Genomic DNA, 24,549 nt, shown 5'->3' with positions numbered 1-24,549 from the left:
TGAGGCTGGGCTGGGCTGGGGCCCAGGGGGGCCCCAAATTGTCAGGTCAACTCCAGGGGAGGAGAACCGTGGCCACATTCGTTCTTGTACCCTTGGCGCCTGGAACAGTGTCGGGCGCGTAGTAGGCGCTTCTTCACTATTTGGAGGAGTTAAGGTGGCACAATGCTGTAAATGCCAGCGCGGCTCTCCCGGGGGCACATTCCTGGCTTTTGTCAGTTGTCTCCAAGGAGTCGCCGGCGCCCCAAAGGGTTAACAGCCACTTACTACAGACAGGGACGTGGCATTTATTTGAAATCAATGTCAAGAATTGGCTGTTCTGATTCTGGGGCAGAGCCAGACCTCGGCGTCTGGAAGGATCTACGTGCTTAAAAATACCACTCGCCACCATTTTCTCCAGGTAATTTTCCATCCCTGCCCCCCACAGGCCAGGGGACGGAAAGTAATGCTGAAACCCCATCTTGCTATTTAAAATAAAAGGATTTTTTTATTTTTTATTTTAAGCGGTAAAATCAGAAACCTCCAGGCGCCGAAGAAGAAAGGGACCCACGCGGGCCGCCGGCGCCGCCCGGACCCCAGCCCCCCAAACTTTGCCAAGTTGCGGGCGCCGAGCGCGCGGGGCGGCGCGGGGCGCGGCCGCGGGCGGAGCCGCCCCCTGACGCCGGGCCGCCCCCTCCCGGCCCGGGCCGGCCCCGCTGGCTCGGCTCAAAGTTTGCGGCCGCCCCTGCGCCCGCCGATGTATGGGTGATATACTGCGGCGGCGGCGGGCGAGGGACGGCCATATTTGCCGGTGCGGCCCGACCGGCGACAACAAAAAGTGCGCGGGAGCTCGGCGGGCGCACGGACGGGCGCACGGACGCCGGGCCCGCCTCGCCGCCGCCCGGCCTCGCCGCCGCCGCCGCCTCGCGGGCCGGGCCCCGCCGCGCCCCGCCGCCCGGGGGGATGTCTTACAAACCGAACTTGACCGCGCACATGCCCGCCGCCTCCCTCAACGCCGGTGAGTGCGCCCCGCGGGCCGCGCGCGCCGCGCCCCAAGTGCCGCCAAGTTGGGGGCCCGCGCGCCCGGGCAGGGTCCCCGGGGGCCCCGCGAGGCCGGGGGCGACGGGCACCGGGTCCCGGCCCGGGGCAGCGCGGCCGCCGCCGCTGCCGCCATGATTCCGGCGCCCGCGCTGCCAAAGTTGGCGGGTGCGCCCCGCGCGGGGCCGGGCCTCGGGCCGGGGCCGGGCTGGGGCTCGGGGCGCGGGCGGCCGCCGCGGTCCCCCCCACGCCGGCGGCCGAGGGCTCGCGGGGAGCGTGGCGGGCGAGGGCGGGGGGAGCTTCCGCGGCTCCTTTTTCCTCCAGCTTTTGGGCGGCTCGGCGAGGGCCCCTGCCGGCGGGAGTCGGGAGCGGCCGGGCCGCTTCGGGCGCGGGGCGCGGGGCGCGGGCCGCCGGTGGGGAGCGGGGTGCAGGCCGGCGCTGGGGGGCCCGGGCTGCAGGGGCGCACGTGTGCGAGGCCAGACCAGCCTGGGCAGGGCGGGGGCGGCGGCGGGCCAGGGGCAGCCGCCCGGGAGGGCGCAGGGCAGCTGGGCAGGGACGGGGTGCCCCGCGGTGCAGGGGGCGCCGTGAGTGGGGGCCCAGCCCGGCGCGCGGGAGCCGGGTCCTCAGATCGGGCAGCGGGCGGTCCCCCCTGGCGTGCGCGGTGAGGAAGTTGGAGAGGAGCGGGGGTCCCTAGTGCTTGCAGGCGGGGTGTGTGTGTATGTGGGGGGTGGTCGGGGGGTGCACTGAGCCGGGCGGGCTCCGCATCTCGGGGCCCCCAAGTCTGGACCTGGGAGGCCTCCTCCAGCCCAAATCGGGAGGGGCCGCCCCCTCCCTCCCCCGGGGCTGCGGCCGGGAGGTCCCAGGAAACTCCTCCACAAGTTGTCAGGCCGCTGGAGGCTGCGCCCCGGGCCTCGCCCCAGGGGCCGGAGGAGCCCGGGAGGGGCTGTGACCTGGTGGAGTTTGGAGGGGCCGGCTTTGTCCCCTCCCCCCTTCTTCTTTAGACACTTGGTTGGACACAGACTTCCCCAAAAGCTAGGCGCCTTGGGGGGGGGGGGGGGAGGGCAGAGGCCGGGGAGGGGATTGGCCTCCCGGTCAGAAATGCCACGCTGGCGCTGGCAGTCGGCCAGGCTCGGCCTTGTCTCCAAACGGTGACTCCTTAACTCCACTCATCTGCAGAGGGACCCAAAAAATCAGCGTGCAGTCATATACACACAGGTGAATGCACAGGCATTTAACTTTTTGGATGCAGACTTGGGGATTAAAAAGGGTTAAGATTCAGGTATGGATTGGGGGGGGGGGTGTAGTTGAATGTGGGTTCTGAGCCCCAAGAGCAAACAGGACTATTTTCTCAAATGTTCTCACCTGCTCTGGGGTCTGCAAAGCTCAGAGAGATAGGCTTTGTGGGCAGGTAGGCTCCCTCCCTCCCTCCCTCCCTCCCTCCCTCGTCTGTCATCCTGGGGTGGGGAGGGGGAGTGAGGGTCCTGCGCCAGCCTCGCAGCCGGGCGGGAAATCGCGGGCCTGCCCCGGGGTAGTTGCGCTGGGCCCTGCCCTGGGACCTTTGGGATCTGGGGCATGAGTGACAGGCACCCGCTCAGGAGCCCTGAAGCCGGTCTGGGCTGCCCAGCGCCTGGGCGCGGGTCTTCTTCTCTGGCGAGATCCAGGAGGGGTGCCGAGGTCCCCGGCTCTCTGGGGTGCCGGTGGGGGCCGCCCCCTGCGCGTGGACCCCTTCCCAGCGCCCCATCTCCCCCTGCCATTTGCATCCAAGATGGACTCTCCATCCACGGCCGCTCCTCGGGCTTCCTTGTCATCATCCCTCATGCCCTCCAGCCCTGCCTCCTGCGCACGGGTTGCCAAGCCACGGCCTGGCCCGCGGTGGCAGTGGCGGAGTTAGACAAAGCCTCCGCCTCCCCGCCGGAGAGCCCCCCCCAGGCGCCCCAAGTGGCGGGAAGGCCGCCAGCTCCCCAGGCCCAGGCCGCTCTTTGTCTGGCGTGGGGGCGGGGAGGCGCGCCTGGCCCCAGGAGCTGCTGGCCTCGGAGTCCCTCCCCGGCTCGGCCTCCCTGGTCCCCGCACACTGCGCGCATTGTCTGCGGCTCCGAGACGCAGCGCGCACACCCAGCCGGCTTTTCTCCCTGGCCTCGTGCAGCCCGACCCTGGGGGTCTGCAGGAAGCAGTGGGCCTGAGTGGAACTCCAGGGCCACAGACAACCCCCCCCTCCCCTTCAACACAGAGTAAGGGATGCGCTGGCACCCAGTGGGGGTCACCTGCCCTGAGCTACTGCCTGACTCCCCTCCCCCCAACCCAAACGGGGCAATTTCTCCTCCCTCCTCCCTTAGCCCCCAACACCCAACCTAGAGCTCTTAGACCATTGCCTCAAACAGGTGGAGAAACCGAGGCCCGGAGGGGGAAGGGGCTTGTCTGCGGTCACACAGCCAGGTGTGGCACAGCTGGACTGGCTCCTCGGCCAGGCCCTGGCCTGTAGGAGAGAAGGCCAGGAGGATGCCTGGGGCTGCCGGCCCACCTCTGCCAGGGAGCTGGCATCTCCCAGATGCCGTGAAGTGCCCTGGGATGATCCACGCCAGCCCCAGCCTCACCCTGAGCATCCTGGGAGGTGTCACAACCTGTCTCGGTCGGGCCTAGGATCCAGTTCTGGGGCTGCAAAGCCTGAGCTCACCAGACCACACTCAGTGCCCACATCAGAAAGTGCAGGAAATCGGGGTTTGGCTGATAGGGTGAGGGGAGCTCAGGGCAGCCATCCTGCCCCAAACCCTGTGCCCGGGTGGAGGTCGCAGCCCCCATGCAGAGGAGCACGTTCCCCCAGTGCGTGTTCCTCCAGCTTTAGAGGCTCAGAGCTGCCCCGTGATGTGCCCAGATGCCCTCTTGGAGTGGCCGTATCCAAGTGTCCTGACTGGGCATCCCATGCTTTAAAAAAAAAACACCTTTTACTGATTTTAGAGAGAGGAAGGGAGAGCGACAGAGAGAAACATCAATGATGAGAGAGAATCATCGATCGGCTGCCTCCTGCACGCCCCACACTGGGGATCGAACCGTGACCTCCTGGTTCATGGGTCAACGCTCAACCCCTGAGCCATGCCGGCAGCCCAGTGTCCCATCCTTGAGCGTAATCCTAGGCTCCCAGTGGGTAAACCCAGGGCAGGCCTGAGCGTGAACTGATAGAGCTGTCCCTCGCTCCAGGACAGGGACAGGCGTTGGGGTCAGCCTTCCCTGTGCTGTGTGGCCTGGGGCAGCGCCCACCCTCTCTGGCCTGTTTCTCTCTCTCCAGCCAGGAGCTCCCGGGTTCTCGAGGCCCCTTCCATCCCCATCAGCCAGAGCTCCTGAACTTCCCCCTCCCTGCCCCTCCCCTTGCCCACACGAGATGAGCAGCTGGTCGCTTTGGCCAGCCTGGCACCAGCTGTCCCTCCCCGGGGCCAAGTCTGCAGAGCCCGCTGTGTTGCGTGTGAGAGAGCCGGTTTGGCTCTGCAGGCGGCAGGCCGGGGGGAGCTGTTCCTTGGCCGGGCGTGGAGGCGGGCGGGCAGCTGCCGAGGAGGGCTAGGTAAATTCTCCATGGTTACCGCTGTTTGTAATTCCACAGGACATCCTTTCCCCGCTAATGGCCACTCGGACGCCATTACAGGTCTGCATGCTTCCGGCTCCTGAGCGGGAGCCGGGGAATCCCCTGCCGCCGGTTCACCCCTATCAGGAGACGCCCTCCTGCGCCGGGCCCTGGCCCCACGTGGTCCCTGGCTGCCAGGGGACAGTGTCTCCGAGAATTGCAGTCCATGAGTGGGGCAACCCCTCCCTTCTTTGGGTGCAAGTCATCTGGGCATAGACTCGGACTCTCAAGAGTCCTGCCCCCTCTTTGGGGAGCAGGTGACGGGCTCAGAGGGTGAGGGCTTGTCTGAGGACACACAGGCCGTGGTTTACTCCAGATTCCTGATTTTGTGTCCCGTGCACCCAGGGAAGGGGCTCAGATGGTCCCGCCGAGGTTTGGGCCCACGGGATGTCGCAGCCCGGGGCGGCAGGGGGGGGGGGGGCGGTGGGGAGGACCAGCTCGGTTGCAGGGGCCGTTGTGGCAGTGGTGTGGCTCTCGGTGATCGGCCCCTGGGGAACAGGGAGACTGGCGAGGGTTAGGCTGAGCGGAGCAGCCCCTATCATCGTGGGTACCACAGCCGACTGCAGGGATGGGAAGGAGGTCTCGGACCACAGGAGTGTGTCTGCTGCTTCGGTGGGTGCGAAGCCCAGTGGCCTGCTAGTTACATTTTACGATCAGTCGTCGAGGCCAGGGGTCGGCCAAGGCCAAGCCAGAGGACAGGAGCCGGGTTCTCTGTCCTGCGGAGACGATAGGCCACTGTTGATGGCATGGGTCCCGGGCAGGGGGGCTGTGGCAGGCCCCGAATCCTCGCCTCGGGGACGGCTGGTCACCGCTACGGGATTCCTGATTGCTCTCTCCTCCCCCCTAGCTGGGAGCGTCCACCCGCCTTCCACCAGCATGGCGACGTCCTCCCAGTACCGCCAGCTGCTGAGCGACTACGGACCACCATCTCTAGGCTACACGCAGGTATGGCGGCGGGGTGATGCGCAGCGCGAGGGGCCGGGGACTTGGTGGGAGAGAGACGAAGGAGTAGAAATGATGGATGGAAGTGATCCGAGCTTCCTCAGGTCACAGACCCGGCTGGACTCACGTTCAGGGCCTGCGGCATCTCAGAGGGTGGCAGGGTGTGTCATGGGGACACTGAGCTGGGGTGGGCGATGGGGAGCTCAGGGAAAGATGGAAGCCCTGGGGGCTGTGGTTCTGTTGGGGGGGGCCACCAACCCTTGTATGTCCCTGGTGGGCCTTGTGCCTGATGCCTGGGGAAGAAGACCTGACCTGACTCTGGGTCTGACCCGGAACAGAGGGGCGGGGTCCGGTTCCCACTCCCCGCCCCCCCCAAGGTCGCAGCCCCAGCAAAGAGGAGTCCAGATGCATGTAGTGAGGAGCTGGTGGCCCCTGAGCGAGGCTACTTGGGTTTACACCTGGTTCTGCCACTTTTTAAAAAAAATATTTAATTTTATTGATTTCAGAGAGGAAGGGAGAAGGAAAGAAACATCAATGATGAGAGAGAATCATTGATTGGCTGCCTCCTGCACGCCCCATAACTGGGGATCCAGCCTGCAACCCGGGCATGTGCCCTGACCTGGAATTGAACCCAGACCTGGTTCATGGGTCAATGCTCAACCACTGAGCCATGCCGGCCGGGCTCTGGTTCTGCTATTTCTGAAAACAGGACCCCACCTGGCAATCTCGCCGAGACCTAGTTTTCTCACTGTCAAGTGGGGATTCCCGGGGTGGTCAGAGCATAGTGGAGGCAGCCACTTCAGCCTCCCTGGCACCTGCCAGGGAGACGTGGCCTGTGGAGGGACCCACGGTTGCCAGCTGCAAGGTTCTCTCTTGTGGCCGGAACTCCACATTCTGAGGTCGCCACGGACACTGTCCTTGGGGGTGAGGTGGTGGCTCCCCGGCCATGCCCCGCCAGGCCATCCTGTCCCAGGAGGAGAAGCGGGCCCGGGCCCGGGAAAGGGACCGCCTGAAGAAGCGGCGGCGGCGGGAGGATGGGCTGAAGCGCAGCCTGGAGAGGCAGCGCAACGCCCTGGCCATGAGGCGGTGGCGGGAGCAGCGGAAGGAGGAGTGCGGGGCCACAAGGAGGCGCTGGCAGGAGGCTGAGGACCTGGACCAGGAGAAGAGGAAGGACCTCGAGACTAAGCAGCAGAGGCAGCAGAGAAGGAGGGAGGAGCAGGCGAGGGCCTCCAGGAGGGAAGGCCGGTCCTGGTGCCACTGGGGAGGAGGAGGTGGAAGTGGAGGAGGATAGGAGATGGAGCAGGAGGAGGAGGAGGAGGAGGAGCAAGAGGAGATGGAGGAGGGTGAGATGGAGATGGAAGAGGAGGAGGAGATGGAAGATGGAGGAGGAGGAGGAGATGGAAGATGGAGGAGGAGGAGGTGGAGATGGAGGAGGAGATGGAGACGGAGGAGGAGATGGAGATGGAAGAGGAGGAGGAGATGGAGGAGATGGAGATGGAGGAGGGTGAGATGGAGATGGAGGAGGAGGAGGAGGAGATGGAAGATGGAGGAGGAGGAGGAGATGGAAGATGGAGGAGGAGGAGGTGGAGATGGAGGAGGAGATGGAGACGGAGGAGGAGATGGAGATGGAAGAGGAGGAGGAGATGGAGGAGATGGAGATGGAGGAGGGTGAGATGGAGATGGAGGAGGAGGAGGAGATGGAGATGGAGATGGAGGAGGAGGAGGAGATGGAGATGGAGATGGAGGAGGAGGAGGAGATGGAGATGGAGGAGGGAGAGGCCCATGGGGAACCTGGCCTCTGGTCTGTGGTCTGGGTGCTGCTTGGGGCTGTTGAGGTGTCTGGACAAAAGGGTTTCTGTGGGGGGAGCCCTGCCAGCGGGGGAAGGTGGGCTCCGTCCAGATGGCCTTGGGTGACTTTTCTAGTCCTGCCCACCCCAGGCGTGGCCTCCGTCTCCACTCGCTCTGCACCCTCAGCCCCTGGGTTGTACTTGCTCGTCCCCCTGGGCCCTAGGACATTCTTAGTGAAGCCTTTGCTGAGGAGACAGGCCATGGAGAAGCAGGGAGCTTTCTGGAAGCTGCTGGGTGGGTTCCTGGAGTGTGAGGCCAGTCGGGCCACCTCCCTGCTCTGTAGGTGTCCCTCCCTCAGCGGGGACAGCGCTCCGCCCGCCGCCCTCCCTCCGTCCTGTCCTTGCTGCCACAGGCACGTGGTGGCCCCTGACTGGCGTCGGAGTCAGGTGGGTTTGTCCATCTGAACCTTCTTTCTGATTCTAGGGAACAGGGAACAGCCAGGTGCCCCAGAGCAAATATGCTGAGCTGCTGGCCATCATCGAAGAGCTGGGGAAAGAGATCCGGCCCACGTACGCGGGCAGCAAGAGCGCGATGGAGAGACTGAAACGAGGTGCGTCCAGCAGGCGACCCCAAGGCCCCGGCCCATCACTGCTATGGAAGTTTTCTAGGGGTTCATGGGAGGGCGGGGGGTCGCCGAGCCACAGGGGCTCCCGGTTTGTTAGAGTTGCTGTGGGATGAGCGGCTCTGGGATGTGGGTTTGGGGGTCTGATGGGAAGGGGCTTCTAAGCGGGGCAGCTCAGCCGTGAGCTTTGCCCGCCCCGTGGCTGCCAGGAGGGTCCGTCTGTTTTGAAAAGGACTCTTGGGAGCTCTGCCTCCTCCCTGCTGCCCTCCTGTGGCCGCGGGGGGTGGGGGTCGTCTGTGCTAGTCCGGGGCAGGTGAGAGGGGTGCCTGAGTGCTTCTGTGATGGAGGGAATAGCACAGGGAAAAGGCGACCAGGCGACGACATGAGTGACCAGTGGCTCTCAGAGGACAGGAGGCCGTTGGCTGCCCTGTGAAGGGAGAGGAGGAGGGAGAACTTCTATTTTAGAAGGTGGCAGCTCAGAGCCCAGTGGCCTCTGTGTGAGGGTCATTTCAGGAGGGATTTGGGAATCTTCAGAGGGTTCGGGAAGCAACCTTGGAGGAAAGGCTGGTTATAAACAGAGGCATCCGTGGGGGCCACTGTCGGGGGTCGCGGCTCCATGGTGACAGGCAGGGCCGGCAGAGGACTGACTGGTGCGTAGGGAGCCTTGTGGGGACCGGTGGCTGGGCTGGGCTGGTGAGCACAGGCAGGCATTAGTGGGAAGGGGACCGGCCGTCAGAGGCTGGAACCGGAGAGGGCTTTGGGTGGGTGTGGAGCTGAACCCTGGCCAACCCGGGGCCAGGTGGGCGTTGTTCTGTCACCCGGGCCTCGGTTAGAGTCAGACAGATGTCCTGGTTACCTGAATGGAAGTCCCTGGGACCATGCTGAACCTCAGGGTCTAGCAGGGAATCGGGAGCTGTGGTGAAGTCAGCACGTGGCACACCCAGTGGCCATTCTGGGCACAGCCTGGGTGGGCAGCTGGTCCTGCCCAGCGGCCAGCTCATGTGGTAGCAGGTGAGAGGGCCACAGTGGGAGGGAGTGTGGCGCACTGTCCATAGGTCGGCAATCAACAGCCAGTGAGCCCAGAATGTTTTATGGAATTTTTAAAATCCTTACCTGAGGACATGTTTTCATTAATTTTCAGAGAAAGTGGAGGGAGGGAGGGAGGGAGAGGAAGAGAGAGAGAGAGAGAGAGAGAAACATTGATGTGAGAGAAACATCTATCGGTTGCTTCCCATACACGCCCCAACTGGGGACTGAACCCACAACCTAGGTATGTGCCCTGATCAGGATTCCAACCCAAAACCTTTTGATATACAGAAGACTCTCATCATTGTTGTTTCTCTCTCTCCCTCTCTCCCCACCACCCTCCCCCTTCCCCCGCGTCCTCTCTGAGATCAATATATTTAAAAAAAAACACACAACGAAAAGCAACTTTAAGGCGTGGGATCTTCAAAGTGAGTCAGGCTTAAAGATGGTACTCGTGCCACCTGATGGGAATACAGTTGGTGTGGAGGCCTGTCTTGAGGAAAGAGCTGGCTGGCGGCACCTTGAGTGCAGAAGGAAGGGGTTAGGGAGACCCCAGGAGGGAAGGGCTTTGAGAGGGGGAAGGAGCCCGGGCAGGTGTGGCTCAGTGGTTGAGCATCAACCTATGAATCAGGAGGTCACAGTTCAATTCCTGGTCAGGGCACATGCCCGGGGTGCAGGCTTGATCCCCAGTGTGGGGCATGTAGGAGGCAGCTGATTAATGATTCTTTCTCATCATTGATGTTTCTATCTCTCTCTCCCTCTCTGAAATTAATAAAAACATTTAAAGAAGAGAGAGGGGGTGGAGATGTTAGTGCCATATATAAAGGGTGTCCCAAAATTCACGCAAGAAGTAATTTTGATAGAAAACACAGGTTTATAATTAAATATTGTAAATTTTTTATTGATTAATAAAGTATACAGTATAGGGTTATGTATGGAATAGCATATTGGGTAAATGGATTATCATGTCGCAATAGCGAGCACCATTAACTGTTATTGGCTGAGCAGCCGCATTTTCGAAGAAGAATGGTCCGATGATGCCTCCAGCCCAAAATCTGCACCAAACAGTGACACGTTGTGGATGGCTTGGTTAATCGACAAAATTGTCGCATTTGGGGTTCAGAAAATCCACAAGTGATTGTTGAGAAACAAATGCATCCACAACGTGTCACTGTTTGGTGCGGATTTTGGGCTGGAGGCATCATCAGACCATTCTTCGATAATGCGGCTGCTCAGGCAATAACAGTTAATGGTGCTCGCTATTGCGACATGATAATCCATTTACCCAATATGCTATTCCATACATAACCCTATACTGTATAATTTATGAATCAATAAAAACTTTACAATTTTTAATTATAAACCTGTGTTTTCTATCAAAATTACTTCTTGTGTGAATTTTGGGATATGTGTATGTGTGTGTATGTATATATGTGTGTGTGTGTGTGTGTGTGTATATATATATATATATATATATATATATATATATATATATATATATATACACAAATACTAGTGGCCCGGTGCATGAAATTCGTACATGGGAGTGGGGGTGTCCCTCAGTACAGCCTGCATCCTCTCACAATCCAGGACCTCTGGCTTCTAACTGCTCACCTTCCTGATCACCCCTAACCACTCTGCCTGCTGGACTGTTTGCCCCCAACTGCCCCCCTTGCTGGCCTGCATGCCCCCAATTGTCCCCCTGTCAGCCTGCTCGCCCCCAACTGCCCCCCCCTGCTAGCCTGCTCACCCCCTACCTGCCCCCCCACTGGCCTGCTCGCCCTCAACTGCCACCCTCCGCCAGCCAGCTCACCCCCAACTGCCCCCCCCCCCACCAGCCTGCTTGCACCCACCTGCCCCCCCTCCACCGGGCTGCTTACCCCCAGTTGGCCTGACCGCCCCTAACTGCCTCTGCCTCAGCCCACCACCATGGCTTTGTCCGGAAGGTCTCCCGGTCTAATTAGCATATTACCCTTTTATTAGTATACATATATACACACTGAGTGGCCAGATTATTATGACCACCTGACGTTTGTAGGTAAATTAGCTATAATTTCCCGCTGAAGTTGCTAGAGGGCCAGATCATTATAAACGTCTGAATAGCACAACATACCTAAGTATCGTTGCTGATCAAGTTCATCCTATCATGTTGATGGTGTATCCCAATGGAGATGGCTTCTTCCAACAAGACAATGCGCCATGCCACGGTGCTTGTGTTGTGCAGGAGTGGCTTCAAGAACATGAGGGAGATTTTACCTTGCTTAGGTGGCCCCCACAATCACCAGATCTCAATCCAATTGAGCATTTGTGGGATGAAGTTAAAAGAGCCACCAGGCAGCTGGTTCCACAACCATCAAATCTCACAGAACTGGACAGTACTATTCATCAGGCATGGTGTCAGATTCCTCACATCACCTTTCAACATCCCGTGGAGTCAATGCCAAAAAGAATTGCTGCAGTATTGAAGGCCCAACGAAGTACTGATGGGGTGGTCATAATAATATGGCCACTCAGAGAGTGTGTGTGTGTGTGTGTGTGTGTGTGTAATATATCTTTTATTTTTTGTTAATCCTCACCCGAGCATATTTTCCTATTGATCTTTGTACGTGCCCTTGATCGGAATTGAACCCAGGTTTCCTTTGGTCTGCAGGCCAATGCTCTATCCACCGAGCCAAACTGGCTAGGCCTTTAGAGCCGTTTAAACCATGTGGAGGCCTGGGTGGTTGGATGGGGGTCCCAGTTCAGTGCGAGGGTTCTCTGGCTGGTCGTGAAAGGACCCTCTTCCTCCTTTGAAGTCCTCTCTTGGACTGGATTCCTCTCCCAGACCGGGTTCCTCTCCTGGACCGGGTCCGGAGGATGATCCCAGCCCCTGCCTCTTCTCTTCCAGGTATCATCCACGCGAGAGGGCTGGTTCGGGAGTGCTTGGCTGAGACGGAGCGGAACGCCAGGTCCTAGCCTCCGAGTCAGCGCGAAGGCTTTCCATCTTCTTCCCAGAAGTGACAGCTCATGCCCCCTATTCCGATGAAACTTGGTTTCAGAATGGTAACAGCTTGGTTTCTCCTCCCCGTGCCCCTCCCGTGGCTCGTCAGGCTCCGAACCTCCTGTCGCTGAGATGGAGATTTTCGCAGTTATTAGGTTTACATGTTAGTTAGGAACTACCCAGGGCGTTCTGTGTTTTTTTAAGCATTGATTTACATGATGCACGTCAGTTACCTATCACCGCAAACCGTAGTTGGCCTCCCAGATACTGGTGTTTCTCTTCTGGATGCATTTCTGTTACGTGGTTCTTTGTTTCTCTTCTGAGCTGATCCAGCTCTGAGGGTTTGTTTCAGCGAGTCCTGCGGCAGCGCTTTAGTAGCCAACGCGTTTGCCACACACTATAAATTCTGCTCAGTGTAACTTTTTTTTTTTTTGCTTAAGCATTTGCATGACTATTAGTACTTTGAAGTCCATCTTTAAAATGCACAAGTTATAAATACAGAAGAAAGAGCAACTTACCGAACCTCAACCTCCAACCTCGCCTGACAAGGACCCCTGAAATTTTCCCTAAGGATGTATGTAGATTTCAGTTCCGCCTTTCCCATCAGTGGATCCAAACATCTGGAAGAAAGTGACTAATACTGTTTGCATCTTTGTATGTATTTATTACTTGATGTAATAAAGCTTATTTTCATTAACAACTGGTATCAAGGTGTGGGTTCCTTGAATCGTGGCATTTAAAAAATGTGTTTTTTAATTTTTTCTTTTTATTGATTTCAGAGAAGGGATAGAGAAAGAAACATCAATGAGAGAGAATCATGGTTCAGCTGCCTTCTGCACGCCCCCTACTGGGGATCAAACTCACAACCCCCGGCATGTGCCCTGTGAGGGAATCGAACTGTGACTTCTGGGTTCCTAGGTCAAGGTTCAACCACTGAGCAACACCAGCCAGGCTCAAGTGGGATTTTAAAAACAGCTCCTCAAGGAGAGGTGAGAGAGACCTGTCAAAGGTGGCATTTTCCCAGCTGACCCAGAAGCGCCATGGGAAGATGTGATTAGCACAACGGGCTGGGGAAGCGTTTGCTGCAGTCACAAGGCAGGGATACAGTGAAGTTGCAAAGTTGTGTTGTGGTGCATTTTAATTGCAGTGAACTTCAGGGGGTGCCAGGAAAGAACGGGGTGAGAGCAGTTCCTCACTTTGCCCTGCACCCACACCATCCCCTGCAATTAGGACCTTCTTAGTTCTTAGGTGCTAATCCTGTGAGCGTTTCCTGGGTGCTACAGGAACCTTTTTTCCATGCACTGTGGCCACTCACATGCTGCTCTGGTGTCGGACAGCGCCAGGAGGTGCTGGGCGTGTGAGAATCCGAGTGGTGGAGGGAGCTTGTACTATGAATCCCCACGGGGTGAGCACTCACTTTGCCAGGGGTATGGGCAGTTTCGCAGGCTCGAGGCAGTCCCGCCCTTACAGGACTGGCCATAGGGAGGGTTCTAGGGAGTGAGCTGGTCTGCAGAGATGCCAACAGGTGCAGGAAAGGAGATGGGAATGGAAGCTCCTGTCTGCAGCTCTCCCGCCCTTCCCGGCTCCTGTGCGCTGTTCCAGGTACCTTACCTGGTGGCCTTGGGGTGGAAGTTGCAGTGGGGAAGGGTCCTGCCCACTGCACCCAGGGGTCTAGAGAGCCTTGTGGAGGACACTTGAGCTTCCGGACGAGGTCACTGCCTTAGGGGTCAGTTTCTTTGGCTGCAGAAATGAGGGAGGCGCTGTATCTGATGGACCTGCTCACCTCACGGGTCTTTCCCGTTAGTTTTCTGCGGGAACTTGTGAAGTGTTCCAACAAGCCAGGCTATGGACCTGCTTGGACAGCCCCAAACAACCGTCAGGGCAAAGGATGGTGATGGTGTCGAACAAACTCACAAGCAAATCGGGTTTCTGGAAGCTCATGCCTTCTAGATCTGCTTGTAAATCCACATACAGGGACAATGCGCCTACTTCCTCATGGGGGAGGCCACTTGGTCATGTGGTACAACCAGCTGGTGGGGCCAGTGCCTTACTAACCTGCATGTCTTTGCTGTCTTGTTTTTAAATATATTTTTATTGATTTCAGAGAGGAAGGAAGAGGGAGAGATAGAAACATCCATGATGAAAATCATTGATCAGCTGCTTCCTGCAAGTCCTCCACTGAGGATGGAGCCCACAACCCGGGCATGTGCCCTTGACCGGAATCGAACCTGGGACTTTTCAGTTCGCAGGTCGACACTCTGTCCACTGAGCCAAACTGGCTAGGGTGCCGTCTTGCTTTTATTCTCTCTTCTTAAAAAACAATATATTTTATTGGTTTTTTACAGAGAGGAAGGGAGAGGGATAGAGAGTTAGAAACATCGATCAGCTGCCTCCTGCACACCCCCTACTGGGTATGTGCCCACAACCAAGGTACATGCCCTTGACTGGAATCAAACTTGGGACCCTTCAGTCCACAGGCCGATGCTCCATCCACTGAGCCAAACCAGCCAGGGCTTGTTTTTATTCTCTTAATCTGACATTAAGCTGACCTCTAAGTATCACTGAGCAGTGACCTCCCAGCGGATGATGAGGTTACCCTACAGGTTTTTAATCTTTGTCTCAATTTCACAGGTCTCCATAGAAATGGACCTTTTTAACAGTTATACTTTTAAAAAATAGTCCTTTTTTTCCCCCTAACCTTTGATAATAAGGTACCCAAATGTACAGCGTAAAGACATAAGGCGACACCCTTCTTGATACAGCCCAGGTCCTGAAATCGAACTGCCTGCCACCTGCAGCCCCTCGGAGCTGCTTCTCACGAGGACGACCTGCCTCTGCCCCAACCCCCCCAAGAAGCCACTGTCCTTCAGCAGGGGCCGCCTGCGTTTCTCTCAGGTTTATTTTAAGTGCATCTCTACCCACAGTTTAATCCGCAATAAAACAATTTGACGCTTTTTAAACGGCTCAAATACTGCTTTTGAAGCCCTGTAGCCACGTGGGGGAGGGACCCCGCCTTCTTCCTCGAAAGCCTCGCGGCTCCTCACTCCGAACCTGCTGTTCCCGCCGGGGAGCTCTTACTCGACTCCCAGAACTCCTTCAGCAGCCTCTTCTTTTCCAGGGTCTGCTTTGCTCTCTTCTTCCGTTCCTGCTTTTTCTTCTCTGCTTCGCGTCTTTCTCTGTAAGCGACACTGTTTTCCTCGTTGTAGAAAATGTCCACTTTCTCTTGCAGGATTTTCCGAGCCAGCTTCCTGTTCTGATCGAGGGACCTCGTCTGATGGCACTGCGGGAGGGAGAGGAGGTTCGGAGCCGAGAACCGCGGGCTGGTTCTCGGGACCCCAGGACTCAGCACAGGCGACCTCGTCCCTGCAGAGGGGGCGGGGGCGGGAGGCAAGGACACTCGGCAAGAATCCCAGTGAAGGGGTGACAAAGCCAGGGCGTGTCCCTGGCCCACACCCATGTCGGATGTGGCTTTCACAGCAACTGTTTCTAGTTGGGAGTGTGGTTTTGTTTAGAAGCAACGATAACCTTTAAATAACTTACAATCCCAAAATAATTTTGAAAACATACACTGAAATGCCTAGCTGTGGGCAGGGCATGAGCACTTTGTGTGCAAAGGTCAGCTTCTGTCCGAGAGGGAAACGGGGCTCTCCCATCAGTCGCCACGGCATTCGCATGGGATGCCCAAGCGTGGGGGCCAGGCCCAGCGAAGCTGGCCGATGGGAATTCGGGGATGTCAGGGCGAGAGAATGGCACTGAGAGAGAATTTGGAGTAAGTTATATAAAACAGGTTAAACAAAAATGATGTCAGGTTTCAGGCTGTTCCCCGTGGCTCCTGAATGACAGGTCGTCCGGGGGAAGAGCAGTGGTGGAGACTGAGCGATGTGCTCTCGGTGGGGAGAGCTGGCAGGGCCTGGCGCGTGCCTTAGCCTCTGTGCCTCCCCTTCCTTACCTGTCCCGCCGGGAAGAAGGGGTGGAGGGGCCTGTGAGGACTAAGAGCTAAAGCACGCGAGGCCCTCAGCCGTGCTGTGTCGCTGGTACCGAGGCCAGCTTTGCTCTTGGTCGTATCTCAAGGCTCGGCTGCCTCTCGGGCCTCTGGCCACACAGAGTGGACGGGCAGTCCCCCTGCACCGAGGCACCATTTCCTAGGGGGGCAGGTGTGCTGGCAGCTGGGATGCGGGAGCTTGGTTTTATAGGGAAGGGAGACTCCCACAGGCAGCCATGCGGGCAGGCTTCTGAGCGCTGGGAATGGCTGGTCTGATCTCATGCTCACAAGGGTGGGTGTCACTGGCCTCCGAGGAGATGGAGGGCAGCAGCCAGGCCCCTCAGGGCAGAGGATGCTCCCAGACCTCCGGGCCTGCTGGCTGCTCAGGGAGGTAGCGCCCACGGCAGTGCTGCGGCCATCGGCAGCCATGCTTTTACGAGAACCCTGCTGCCTGCCAAGTTCAAGGGCAGCAAGCGCCTGGCTCCAGAGGGGCTGGGAGGGGGCTGCACAGGACGAGATGTGCCAGCCTCTAGTGAACTCAGAAAGCCCCGCCCGCTCCCCCTACCTTGACGACCAGGCCCGAGGGCACGTGCTTCAGCACCACGCAGTTGCTGGTTTTGTTGGTTGCCTGGCCCCCTGGACCATGTCCTTTCACAAACTGCTCTTCCAGATCACTCTCTTCCAGGGAGAGCAGGGCGGGGTGGTCCTTCTTGCCTGCCACCTGGACCAGAGGGACTCCTGCTCCCGGGGACAGCAATGCCGGCTTCTCCCTGTACCCGTGTGCCAGCACGGGGCACATTCTGGTCAGCGGGGCAGGAAAGCGAAATGAGCCCAAGGTGCCCATGGACAGGGGCTCTGCTTGCCGAAGACCTGGATCAGACAAAAGAGACAGCCCTTCAGGGAGAGGCCCTCTCCCATGTTCACGTCAGGTCCCAGTTCAGACGATGAGGACCATCTCGTAGGGGGGTGTTAGGAAGTGAGTGAAGACACATGACTCGACCGTATCCTGCCCACTGGTAAATATTTTCTTCTAACAGACCAGAAATATCTCTTTTTAAATGGACTTAAAAATATGTATGTGTATATATATACACACACACACACACATATATATATATGTGTATACATACATATATATTGATTTCAGAGAGGAAGGGAGAGGGAAAGATAGAAACATCAATGATGAGAGAGAATCATCGATCGGCTGCCTCCTGCACACCCGCCACTGGGGATGGAGCCCGCAACTCAGGCATGTGCCCTGCCTGGAAATAGAACTGTGACCTCCTAGTTCATAGGTAGATGCTCAACCATTGAGCCACGCCGGCCGGGCTGGACCAGAAATATCTCCAAGGCCCCAGAGGTGCTGTTTTCTCAGGAAGGAGAGCGTTTGAGTGTGAAGCTCAGAACAGGGCTGTGATTTGATGTGTTAAACAGCACATCAAGGCAGAAGTGGGAGCTGAGTCTGGGGACGTTATTTAAATGCTGGGGAGTCTCTGAAATCCACACGTCGGACGGAGTGCCGTCGCCTGTGGACGGCTGAGCCTAGACAGTGGGGCACAGTAACCATCACTGTCCATCAACGTCATGGCTGTTGTTTTTCAATGTTTCTGGTTTCTTGGGTCTGAATAGGAACACCCGTCCCTCAGATACGCGGCCAATGACGTGATCCAACTGGTCTGCGGCGTAGGCCCACCGAACCAGCCGACTTGCCTGAAGGCGCCGGGTAGGTTGAAAACACCACGCGCCCTGTTCTGTGAGCCACGGGAGGTGGAAAAGAGCTAGGCTGTCTTCATGGAGCTCGTCATCTAGCCAGAGAGGGACTCAGTCAAAAAGAAAGTGGTATTGACAGTAAGAGTAAAGAACTGCTCGGAGGCAGCGAGAGCGGAACGGCCTCAGCTGACAAGTGCAGAGGATAGCAGCTGTGAGGACACGGCGAGCCCACAGGCTCTGGTTTCTTTTTCTTTTGAGGGTTAGGGAGGCAGGAATCTGAAAGGTGTTACTTCTTCAAAGATGTGCATGTGGACAGGGGCGAGTCACAGCCTGGGCGGCTTCTCCTCTGGAGAATGGAGACCAAGCCTTCGCCACCCACCCAGGCAGGCGAAGAGCCAGAGGGAAGAGTGCTCGGGAGGGGCTTCTGTGGTGCCTTTGCAGGCAAGAGGCTGCTTTCTAGCAAAACCCCTGTTGCCCAGGGAGTATGAGAACTGACTGTGCCACCTGATTAGAGCCCGACCGGCATGGCTCAGGGTTTGAGCACTGACCTATGAGCTGGGAGGTCAAGGTTTGGTTCCCCATCGGGGCACATGCCTGGGTTTTGGGCTCGATCCCTGGTGGGGGCGTGTGGGGAGCAGCCGGTCGGTGGTTCTCATCATTAAGGTTTCTGTCTGTCTCTCCCTCTCCCTTCCTCTCTGAAATCAATAGAAATATATATTTTTAAAAAATTGATGAGTAGAAAAATAAAAAAAAAAACACATATAAAAAATTTGATGAGACACACACAGAGAGAAACATCCATTGTTGTTCACTTACTGATGCATTCACTGTTGATACCTCTACGTACTGACTGGGATTGAACCCGCAACCTTGGTGCATCGGGATGATGCTCTAACCAACTGAGCTACCCGCCAGTTTTGGATGAGTCTTCCTTCCTATCTCTACTATTTCTACAGACAACACACTTTGCAAGGCTTACGCCAGGGCTAGTTCTCACTTCCGTGACTGTGCGTGGTCCACCTCGTACCATCCGTGAGAAGCCTGCGTTCAGCGCGGTCAGCCGTGGGGGATAGGAAGGTGCAGTGGTGAGGGCTCCATAGCTGGGAGGAGTGTGCCACCAAACGCTACTTTACCAACTGCCGCTGTCTGTCGTGCAATATTTCAGGAGTCTCCTCAGGAGAGAAAATGATAGACCATAAACCGGGCACTCTGCCCGGCGTCGCGGCAACAAAGAACCCGCCTCCTAGAAACGATTCCCTGAACGAGACCAAGTCCCTGTCCAGATGGCCCTTCCTGCTTTCAACCCGCAGGACAGGACTCCTTTGTGCCTCAGACAGCGTCTGGTCCCTGGATTAGATTCCTTACGGACAGGAGCCCCGAGTGTCTCTTGGGGTTGCTCTTCCGTGAGTGAATATGACCGGGTGGGACAGCCCTGGGGCAGGGCCGGTGACAAAAGAAGGGAGCGAGTGGGAGACGAAGGGCGGGAGGAGGGAGCTTTGGCAGGCCAGTGTGGTTCACATCTCTCTTTCCGTCCCAGTTCAGAGCCACTCGCACACTGGAGCTCAGGAAGGTCCCCAGCACCCGGCGACGGCTGGTTTGTGTAACAGCCAATCCCAGCAGCCAACTGGGCGAGCCCGAAGACGTCTGGTATCTCCTGGGGCTTTGGCGCTCCTCCAAGGACAGCTGAAAATGACAACACACCCATGGTTCCACTTCCCCAAAGCTCAGCGAAGATTCCGGATTGGATTTCAGTTTTTGTGATACCCGCAGAGCAACTCCAAATCTTCGGGGAACGGTAAGAGCAGCTGAAATCAGAGCTCACCGTGACATTAAAAAAGAAAAACAAAGGTGACAGAAGTGCCGGTAAGGGGACACCAGCCGAGGGGAGAGCTGAGCTCTGATTCCTTCCTGGGAGTGGCAGCTCAGTTCGGGGCTGGCTCCCACCCTCACTTCCGGCAGCTTCAGCGCATCCCTGCTGAGTGCAGTTTAGGGTGAAGCCGCTCATTGTCCAGTCCCTTCTCACTTGGCCAAGTTAGAGATTAGAGGTGTCAGGCCTTTACAAAAGGGAATGGTAATTTGTTCAATAGTAGTTTCAATGTCAACCAGGAGCCAGGCCTGGGCATGGGGAGCCCCAGGGGCCTGGAGCATAAAAGATAAGGTAAGGTGTCCATCAGGATGGGCCGGAATGGATGACCTGCCACGGAGCTGTGGTTCTCACGCTTTTTCTATGGCCCAAGTCACCTGCAGGGCCTGCGACGGGCCTTGGAACCTGCTTCTATTAGGTGCCCCTCGTCCTGACCTCACAGAAGTGTCCTCAAATCGAACTGGAGGAGCAGATGTGGCGAGGACCCAAGATGGGGCTTTAGGAAAGACGGGGGTTAAGTCCTCACCACTCAACCTGTCGGGTGCACACCCCCCTTCCCCCCGGGACCTTGTTAGAGGAGATACTGGTCATCAGGGCCTGAGGCTCTGCATTTAAAAATTTTTTTTATTTGATTTCAGAGAGGAAAGGAGAGGGAGAGAGAGATAGAAACATCAATGATGAGAGAGAATCATCGATCCCACACTGGGGATTGAGCCCGCAGCCAGGACATGTGCCCTGACCGGGAATCAAACTGTGATCTCCTGGTTCACAGGTTGATGTTCAACTACTGAGCCACTCTGGCCGGGCGAGGCTCTGCATTTCTAACCAGCTCCCAGGGGAGGCTGTACTGCTGGCCCAGGAGACACACTTCAAGGGCCCAGGTAAGGGCTTTGAGCAAGGCTTGTCGGAGTGTCCCACCTGCAGGGTGAAAACCCCAAGATCAGGACGTTAAAGAGACGGAGGAGGTGGGAAGGAGAGAGCTGGGTGAAGCTACTTAGAGAAAAGAGTGAAACGATTATTGATTTGAGTTCACAGAGCAGGTGAAATGGGAACAAGGGGATGAAGAAGCTGGGTCACCTGAAGAATGAACCCCTGAAACGCTGGCGCCCATGCATTCATGTGCTAGAACAGCGCTGCCTGGTACACACAGAACACAAGCCACGTGTGGACTCTCAATGTGCTAGTAGTCCCATCAAAAACAGTAAAACAGCCCCTGCCTGGCGTGGCTCAGTGGTTGAGCGCTGACCTATGAGTTGGGAGGTTGCTGTTAGGTTTCCTGTTGGGGCACCTGCCTGGGTTGCAGGCTCGATCCCCAGTAGGCAGCCCATCAATGATTCTCTCTCATCATTATGTTTCTATCACTCTACCTCTCTCCCTTCCTCTTTGAAATCAATGGAAAAAATAAAAAAAGACAGGTCTCAGAACAATGGGCAAAGACCAAGTCCAGTGAGCTCGAAAAGGCTGATTGCAACCTTACAGCTTTATAGTCAAAATGGCCAGCTGATGGCACCAGAGGCTCCGTGAGAGGAGGATTCTGAGAAATGCTTAATGCTAATTCATGTTGCAAAGGTGAGTTTTGGTGCTCCCTGCAGAATGGGAGGTCAGATCGAGCACCCTCCCTCTGCCTTTCCCACCGGCTCACCCTCCTGTTCTAGTTGCCTGGAACCCTTCTGAGAGCGAGCCCCTCCCAAATGGAGCCACTGGGCCAGCTCAGGCCCAAAACAGACCCTGGCCTTTCCGTGGCTCAGTTTACCCTGAGGATGAAGCGCCTCTCCCACAGGAAGTGTCACAGAGACTTGGTTCTCCAAGAAGACAAGCATAACGGGTTGAGCAGGAAATGCAGTTATCATCTTGGATTTGGGGGGAAGAGGGAGAGGCTACTCTAGGTCTGGTCGAAGTTTAATAGGCTTCTTGCTGCGGTTCAAGAGGCAACAATGAAGCAGATCAAGAGAAAAGCTTTCCATTCATCCCATAAGATCCCGTTCAGCTTTTCTTTTAAACAGAAACCTCTGACCCCATGGAGAATGACACCCGTCCTATTCATGAGCATCACCATGATTGTCTTCTATTTATGGCATCTAACAGAACTTTATAACTTACACCCAGGCTGTTAAAATGAGACAGAAGCACATAAAAAACCAGCAATAACCATCCTCTACATTTTCTCCTAAAAAATTCTCACGCCTCTATTACCATAATGATGGCTTCTGTTTGTCTGGGACTTAAATGTCGTAAAGGCACTTTCAAGTAGGAGTGTATTTGATACAAATAAAGCGATGCCTACTACCTGGGTTCTTTCAGACTTATCTTGGAAGAACATTAGAACATTAGCTGGTCCCCCCCCCCCGCTTTTTTTTCAATCCTCACCTGAGGGTACTTTTTTCATTGATTTTGTTGAGAGTGGGAGGGAGGGAGGGGGAAGAAAGAGAAACATCAATGTGAGAGAAACACATTGATTGGTTGCCTACTGCAGGAACCCTGACCAGGGCTGGAGATCGAACCTGCAACCAGGTATGTGCCCTTGACCGGGAATCGAACTCTAACCACTGAGCACACCAGCCAGGGCAGCTGGTCCATTTTTTAAACTAAATAGGTCCTTTCTACAGCTTGTTTCTTTACCTTTTGTAACATCTCCAGACGCGTCCTTTCCCCAGCTCCTTAAAGTTAGCTCATTTCTTCAACTTTCTCTTCTTGACTCTTCCTCTCACTTTTTTGGCCCCTGAAAGGCTATCTTGCTTTGTAGTCAGTGCAACCTGTGTCAGTGTCTCGACTCTCTACGCAACTCTGGCCATGTTTGCTCATCTGTAAGACGGAGGTAGTAATACCAGCTGGGGTGAGAAAAATCACACGTTGCCACAAATGTGAAGCAGCGAGCACTTCGGATCCCTATACTACGGAGCTCAGGAACCCGTGACACACCACACACACTGTGGTCTCAGCGCACAGACCCACTCTGCAAACTCACGATTTCATGGACGTTTATTTGATTAGAGCTCAGAGCGAAAAGGCTTCTAGAACAGTGACCTGCTCATTATTTTACTGGGGATGGTCCCATTCAAGAAGTACTTGGAAACCTTGAAAGTACCAAAGACATACTGTTAGGTGAGGTCATAATTGTGGTCCAGGAAAGCAGGTGCCAAGGAACAAATTATGATGCCAGGAGCACAGCTGGACTTCCCGGCAGGTTCAAATGGAAAGATAAAAACCCACCTTCATCAAACAAGGCCTGGTTCAAACTTAGAGATCTTTAGGGATTACCTAATATGGTAAGAAAAGTCATGAAGCTCGGGAAAGATGAAAAAAATCCGTATTTAAATGTATACCTCATCACTTCCTTCCATATTTAATGAGTAAACTATAGATTTAAAGTTTTAGAGTTCCTCCTCTTTTGCTGTGGAGAACTGGTCCCCCGATGACAAACTTTGTATATAAAAACCAATGACACAAAATAACCCCCTGGTTAACAGGCACTACATTTTTCTAGCTACTAGCGGCCACTGTTGCCGAATAGCCTGATCTTATCCCAGTCAATGTAAAAGACGGAAAGATCTCCGCCATAGCTGTCAATTTAAAGACTCCGCCCTGCCAGTGTGGCTCAGCAGTGGAGCGTGGACCCACGAACCAGGAGGGTGCTGGTTCCATCCCTAGTCCGGGCACATACCTGGGTTTCGGAGCAGAGCCTCCAGTGGGGGGCGTGCAGGAGGCAGCTGATCCCTGTTACTCTCTGGATGTTTCTCTCTCTCCCCTTTCCCTTCCTCTGTCTCTCAAATCAATAAAAACACATTTAAAAGAATGAAATAAAAGCACCATTAAAAAATAATTTGGGCCCTAGCCGGTTTGGCTCAGTGGATAGAGCGTCAGCCTCCGGACTGAAGGTTCCCAAGTTCGATTCCGGTCAAGGGCATGTACCTTGGTTGCGGGTACATCCCCAGTAGGGGGTGTGCAGGAGGCAGCTGATCGGTGTTTCTCTCTCATCGATGTTTCTAACTCTCTCCCTTTCTCCCTGTAAAAAAATCAATAAAAAATATATTAAAAAAATAATAATAATTTGGACTTTGGTTAGGTATCAACACGAGCATAATATCGGCGGGTGGAATAACACAATGTGGGGTGGGTGGGGGTTCGATTCATTTAAGCTTGCTGTCCTCCAGGCCCGCATGAGGTCTGGGAGGGAGACGGGTGCTTTCCGGCTGAAACGTTATTGCTACGGATTCTTGGGGGACTGGGATGCGATGGGCGGCCTCGTCCCAAGGGCAGGCACAGCTCCGAGGTCCCGCCCGCTCAGGCAGCTCTAAGTGGCAGCCAAAGCCTCTGCGCCGTGGACTCGGGACGCCTGGAGGGAAATCTCAAAGCTGCAAGTACGGGAAAGGCTCACCAGCTTGAAGAATGTGGACGGAACCGAGCGAGTGAGGGGGGCTGGGGGCCCACGGCGAGGGACGCGGGATCTCTCTCGTCCTTTGAAAGCTCTGACAGGAGGGACGCTGACACCTACTATGTGCCAGGCCTGCAACAGTCCTGCTGCGTGCGTGCGTGCTACGGGCGCGATCAGGCTCTGCTGAACAAGTCCACGGGGACCGTTCCATTTCTCCTGTTTTTTGCAGGGCGTGGGCTTCCCTCTCCGGTCCTCCCTACCCCCGGTCCTTGAAGAGCGCCAAGGCCGACCCCCCGCAGCCTAGGCTACACCAGGTGCAGGGAAAGCAGCTCAGGTGTCTGCACCGGCTCCACCGCACCGCCAGCAGGGCCTCAGGTCAACAGGCTGCGCGACTCAGAGTCGCAAACCGGAAAACTCAAGGCGTCCGGGCTCCCAATCCCTTTTCCAGAGCCCTTGACAATCGTGGGTAACCGTGCGGGTGCCCGATTTCTCCGCGGACACTTACCCGACCCCACGATCGGCCTCCGCCCCCAAAGACCTGGTGGGGAACCAGAATCACCGCCGAATAGGGATCGCAACCACACTCTCGAGTCTGCGCATGCGCCGTGCTTCAGCCGCGGCTCCCAGCCGCCTTCTTAC

At 56.4% G+C, this 24,549-nt stretch overlaps 2 protein-coding genes across 6 annotated transcripts; one reads left to right on the top strand and one right to left on the bottom strand.

Moving 5' to 3' along the window:
• The first annotated feature begins 379 nt into the window (after window positions 1–379).
• Window positions 380–12,686, top strand: CDK2AP1 (cyclin dependent kinase 2 associated protein 1). Of its 3 annotated transcripts, none has more exons than XM_070399419.1 (4): window positions 380–397; window positions 5,472–5,569; window positions 7,838–7,964; window positions 11,890–12,686. In XM_070399419.1, exons 2-4 carry the CDS (start codon window positions 5,501–5,503, stop codon window positions 11,955–11,957), a joined length of 264 nt encoding a protein of 87 aa, XP_070255520.1. In that variant the 5' UTR covers window positions 380–397; window positions 5,472–5,500; the 3' UTR covers window positions 11,958–12,686. The 3 variants fall into 3 exon arrangements, with proteins under 3 accessions (XP_070255520.1, XP_070255518.1, XP_070255519.1); XM_070399417.1 differs by lacking the exon at window positions 380–397 and adding an exon at window positions 688–994; XM_070399418.1 differs by lacking the exon at window positions 380–397 and adding an exon at window positions 2,151–2,229.
• On the bottom strand, window positions 10,916–24,520 carry MTRFR (mitochondrial translation release factor in rescue). 3 transcript variants are annotated; one of them, XM_070399415.1, is made up of 4 exons: window positions 24,416–24,520; window positions 22,158–22,340; window positions 16,530–16,834; window positions 10,916–15,262 (listed from the first exon to the last, which is right to left on the bottom strand). In XM_070399415.1, exons 3-4 carry the CDS (start codon window positions 16,806–16,808, stop codon window positions 15,023–15,025), a joined length of 519 nt encoding a protein of 172 aa, XP_070255516.1. In that variant the 5' UTR covers window positions 16,809–16,834; window positions 22,158–22,340; window positions 24,416–24,520; the 3' UTR covers window positions 10,916–15,022. The 3 variants fall into 3 exon arrangements, with proteins under 3 accessions (XP_070255516.1, XP_070255515.1, XP_070255514.1); XM_070399414.1 differs by lacking the exons at window positions 22,158–22,340; window positions 24,416–24,520 and adding an exon at window positions 18,672–18,843; XM_070399413.1 differs by lacking the exon at window positions 22,158–22,340 and having other exon boundaries at window positions 10,917–15,262.
• Window positions 24,521–24,549: the final 29 nt, after the last annotated feature.

The sequence above is a fragment of the Myotis yumanensis genome, unplaced genomic scaffold, assembly GCF_028538775.1.
Source record: "Myotis yumanensis isolate MYYU_CA2020_CCGP unplaced genomic scaffold, mMyoYum1.0.hap1 SCAF_19, whole genome shotgun sequence".
NCBI lineage: Eukaryota > Metazoa > Chordata > Mammalia > Chiroptera > Vespertilionidae > Myotis > Myotis yumanensis.
The sequence above is the reverse complement of the archived record's forward strand: the minus strand, read 5'-3'. Positions and strand labels throughout refer to the sequence as shown.

Coding starts and splice junctions, on each gene's coding strand:
- CDK2AP1 (XM_070399417.1), top strand. CDS start 940: ATGTCTTACAAACCGAACTTGACCGCGCACATGCCCGCCGCCTCCCTC. Junction 995..5,471: donor CGCCGCCTCCCTCAACGCCG/GTGAGTGCGCCC, acceptor CCTCCCCCCTAG/CTGGGAGCGTCCACCCGCCT. Junction 7,965..11,889: donor GATGGAGAGACTGAAACGAG/GTGCGTCCAGCA, acceptor CTTCTCTTCCAG/GTATCATCCACGCGAGAGGG.
- MTRFR (XM_070399415.1), bottom strand. CDS start 16,808: ATGGGCACCTTGGGCTCATTTCGCTTTCCTGCCCCGCTGACCAGAATG. Junction 15,263..16,529: donor CCTCGGGCCTGGTCGTCAAG/GTAGGGGGAGCG, acceptor TCCCTCCCGCAG/TGCCATCAGACGAGGTCCCT.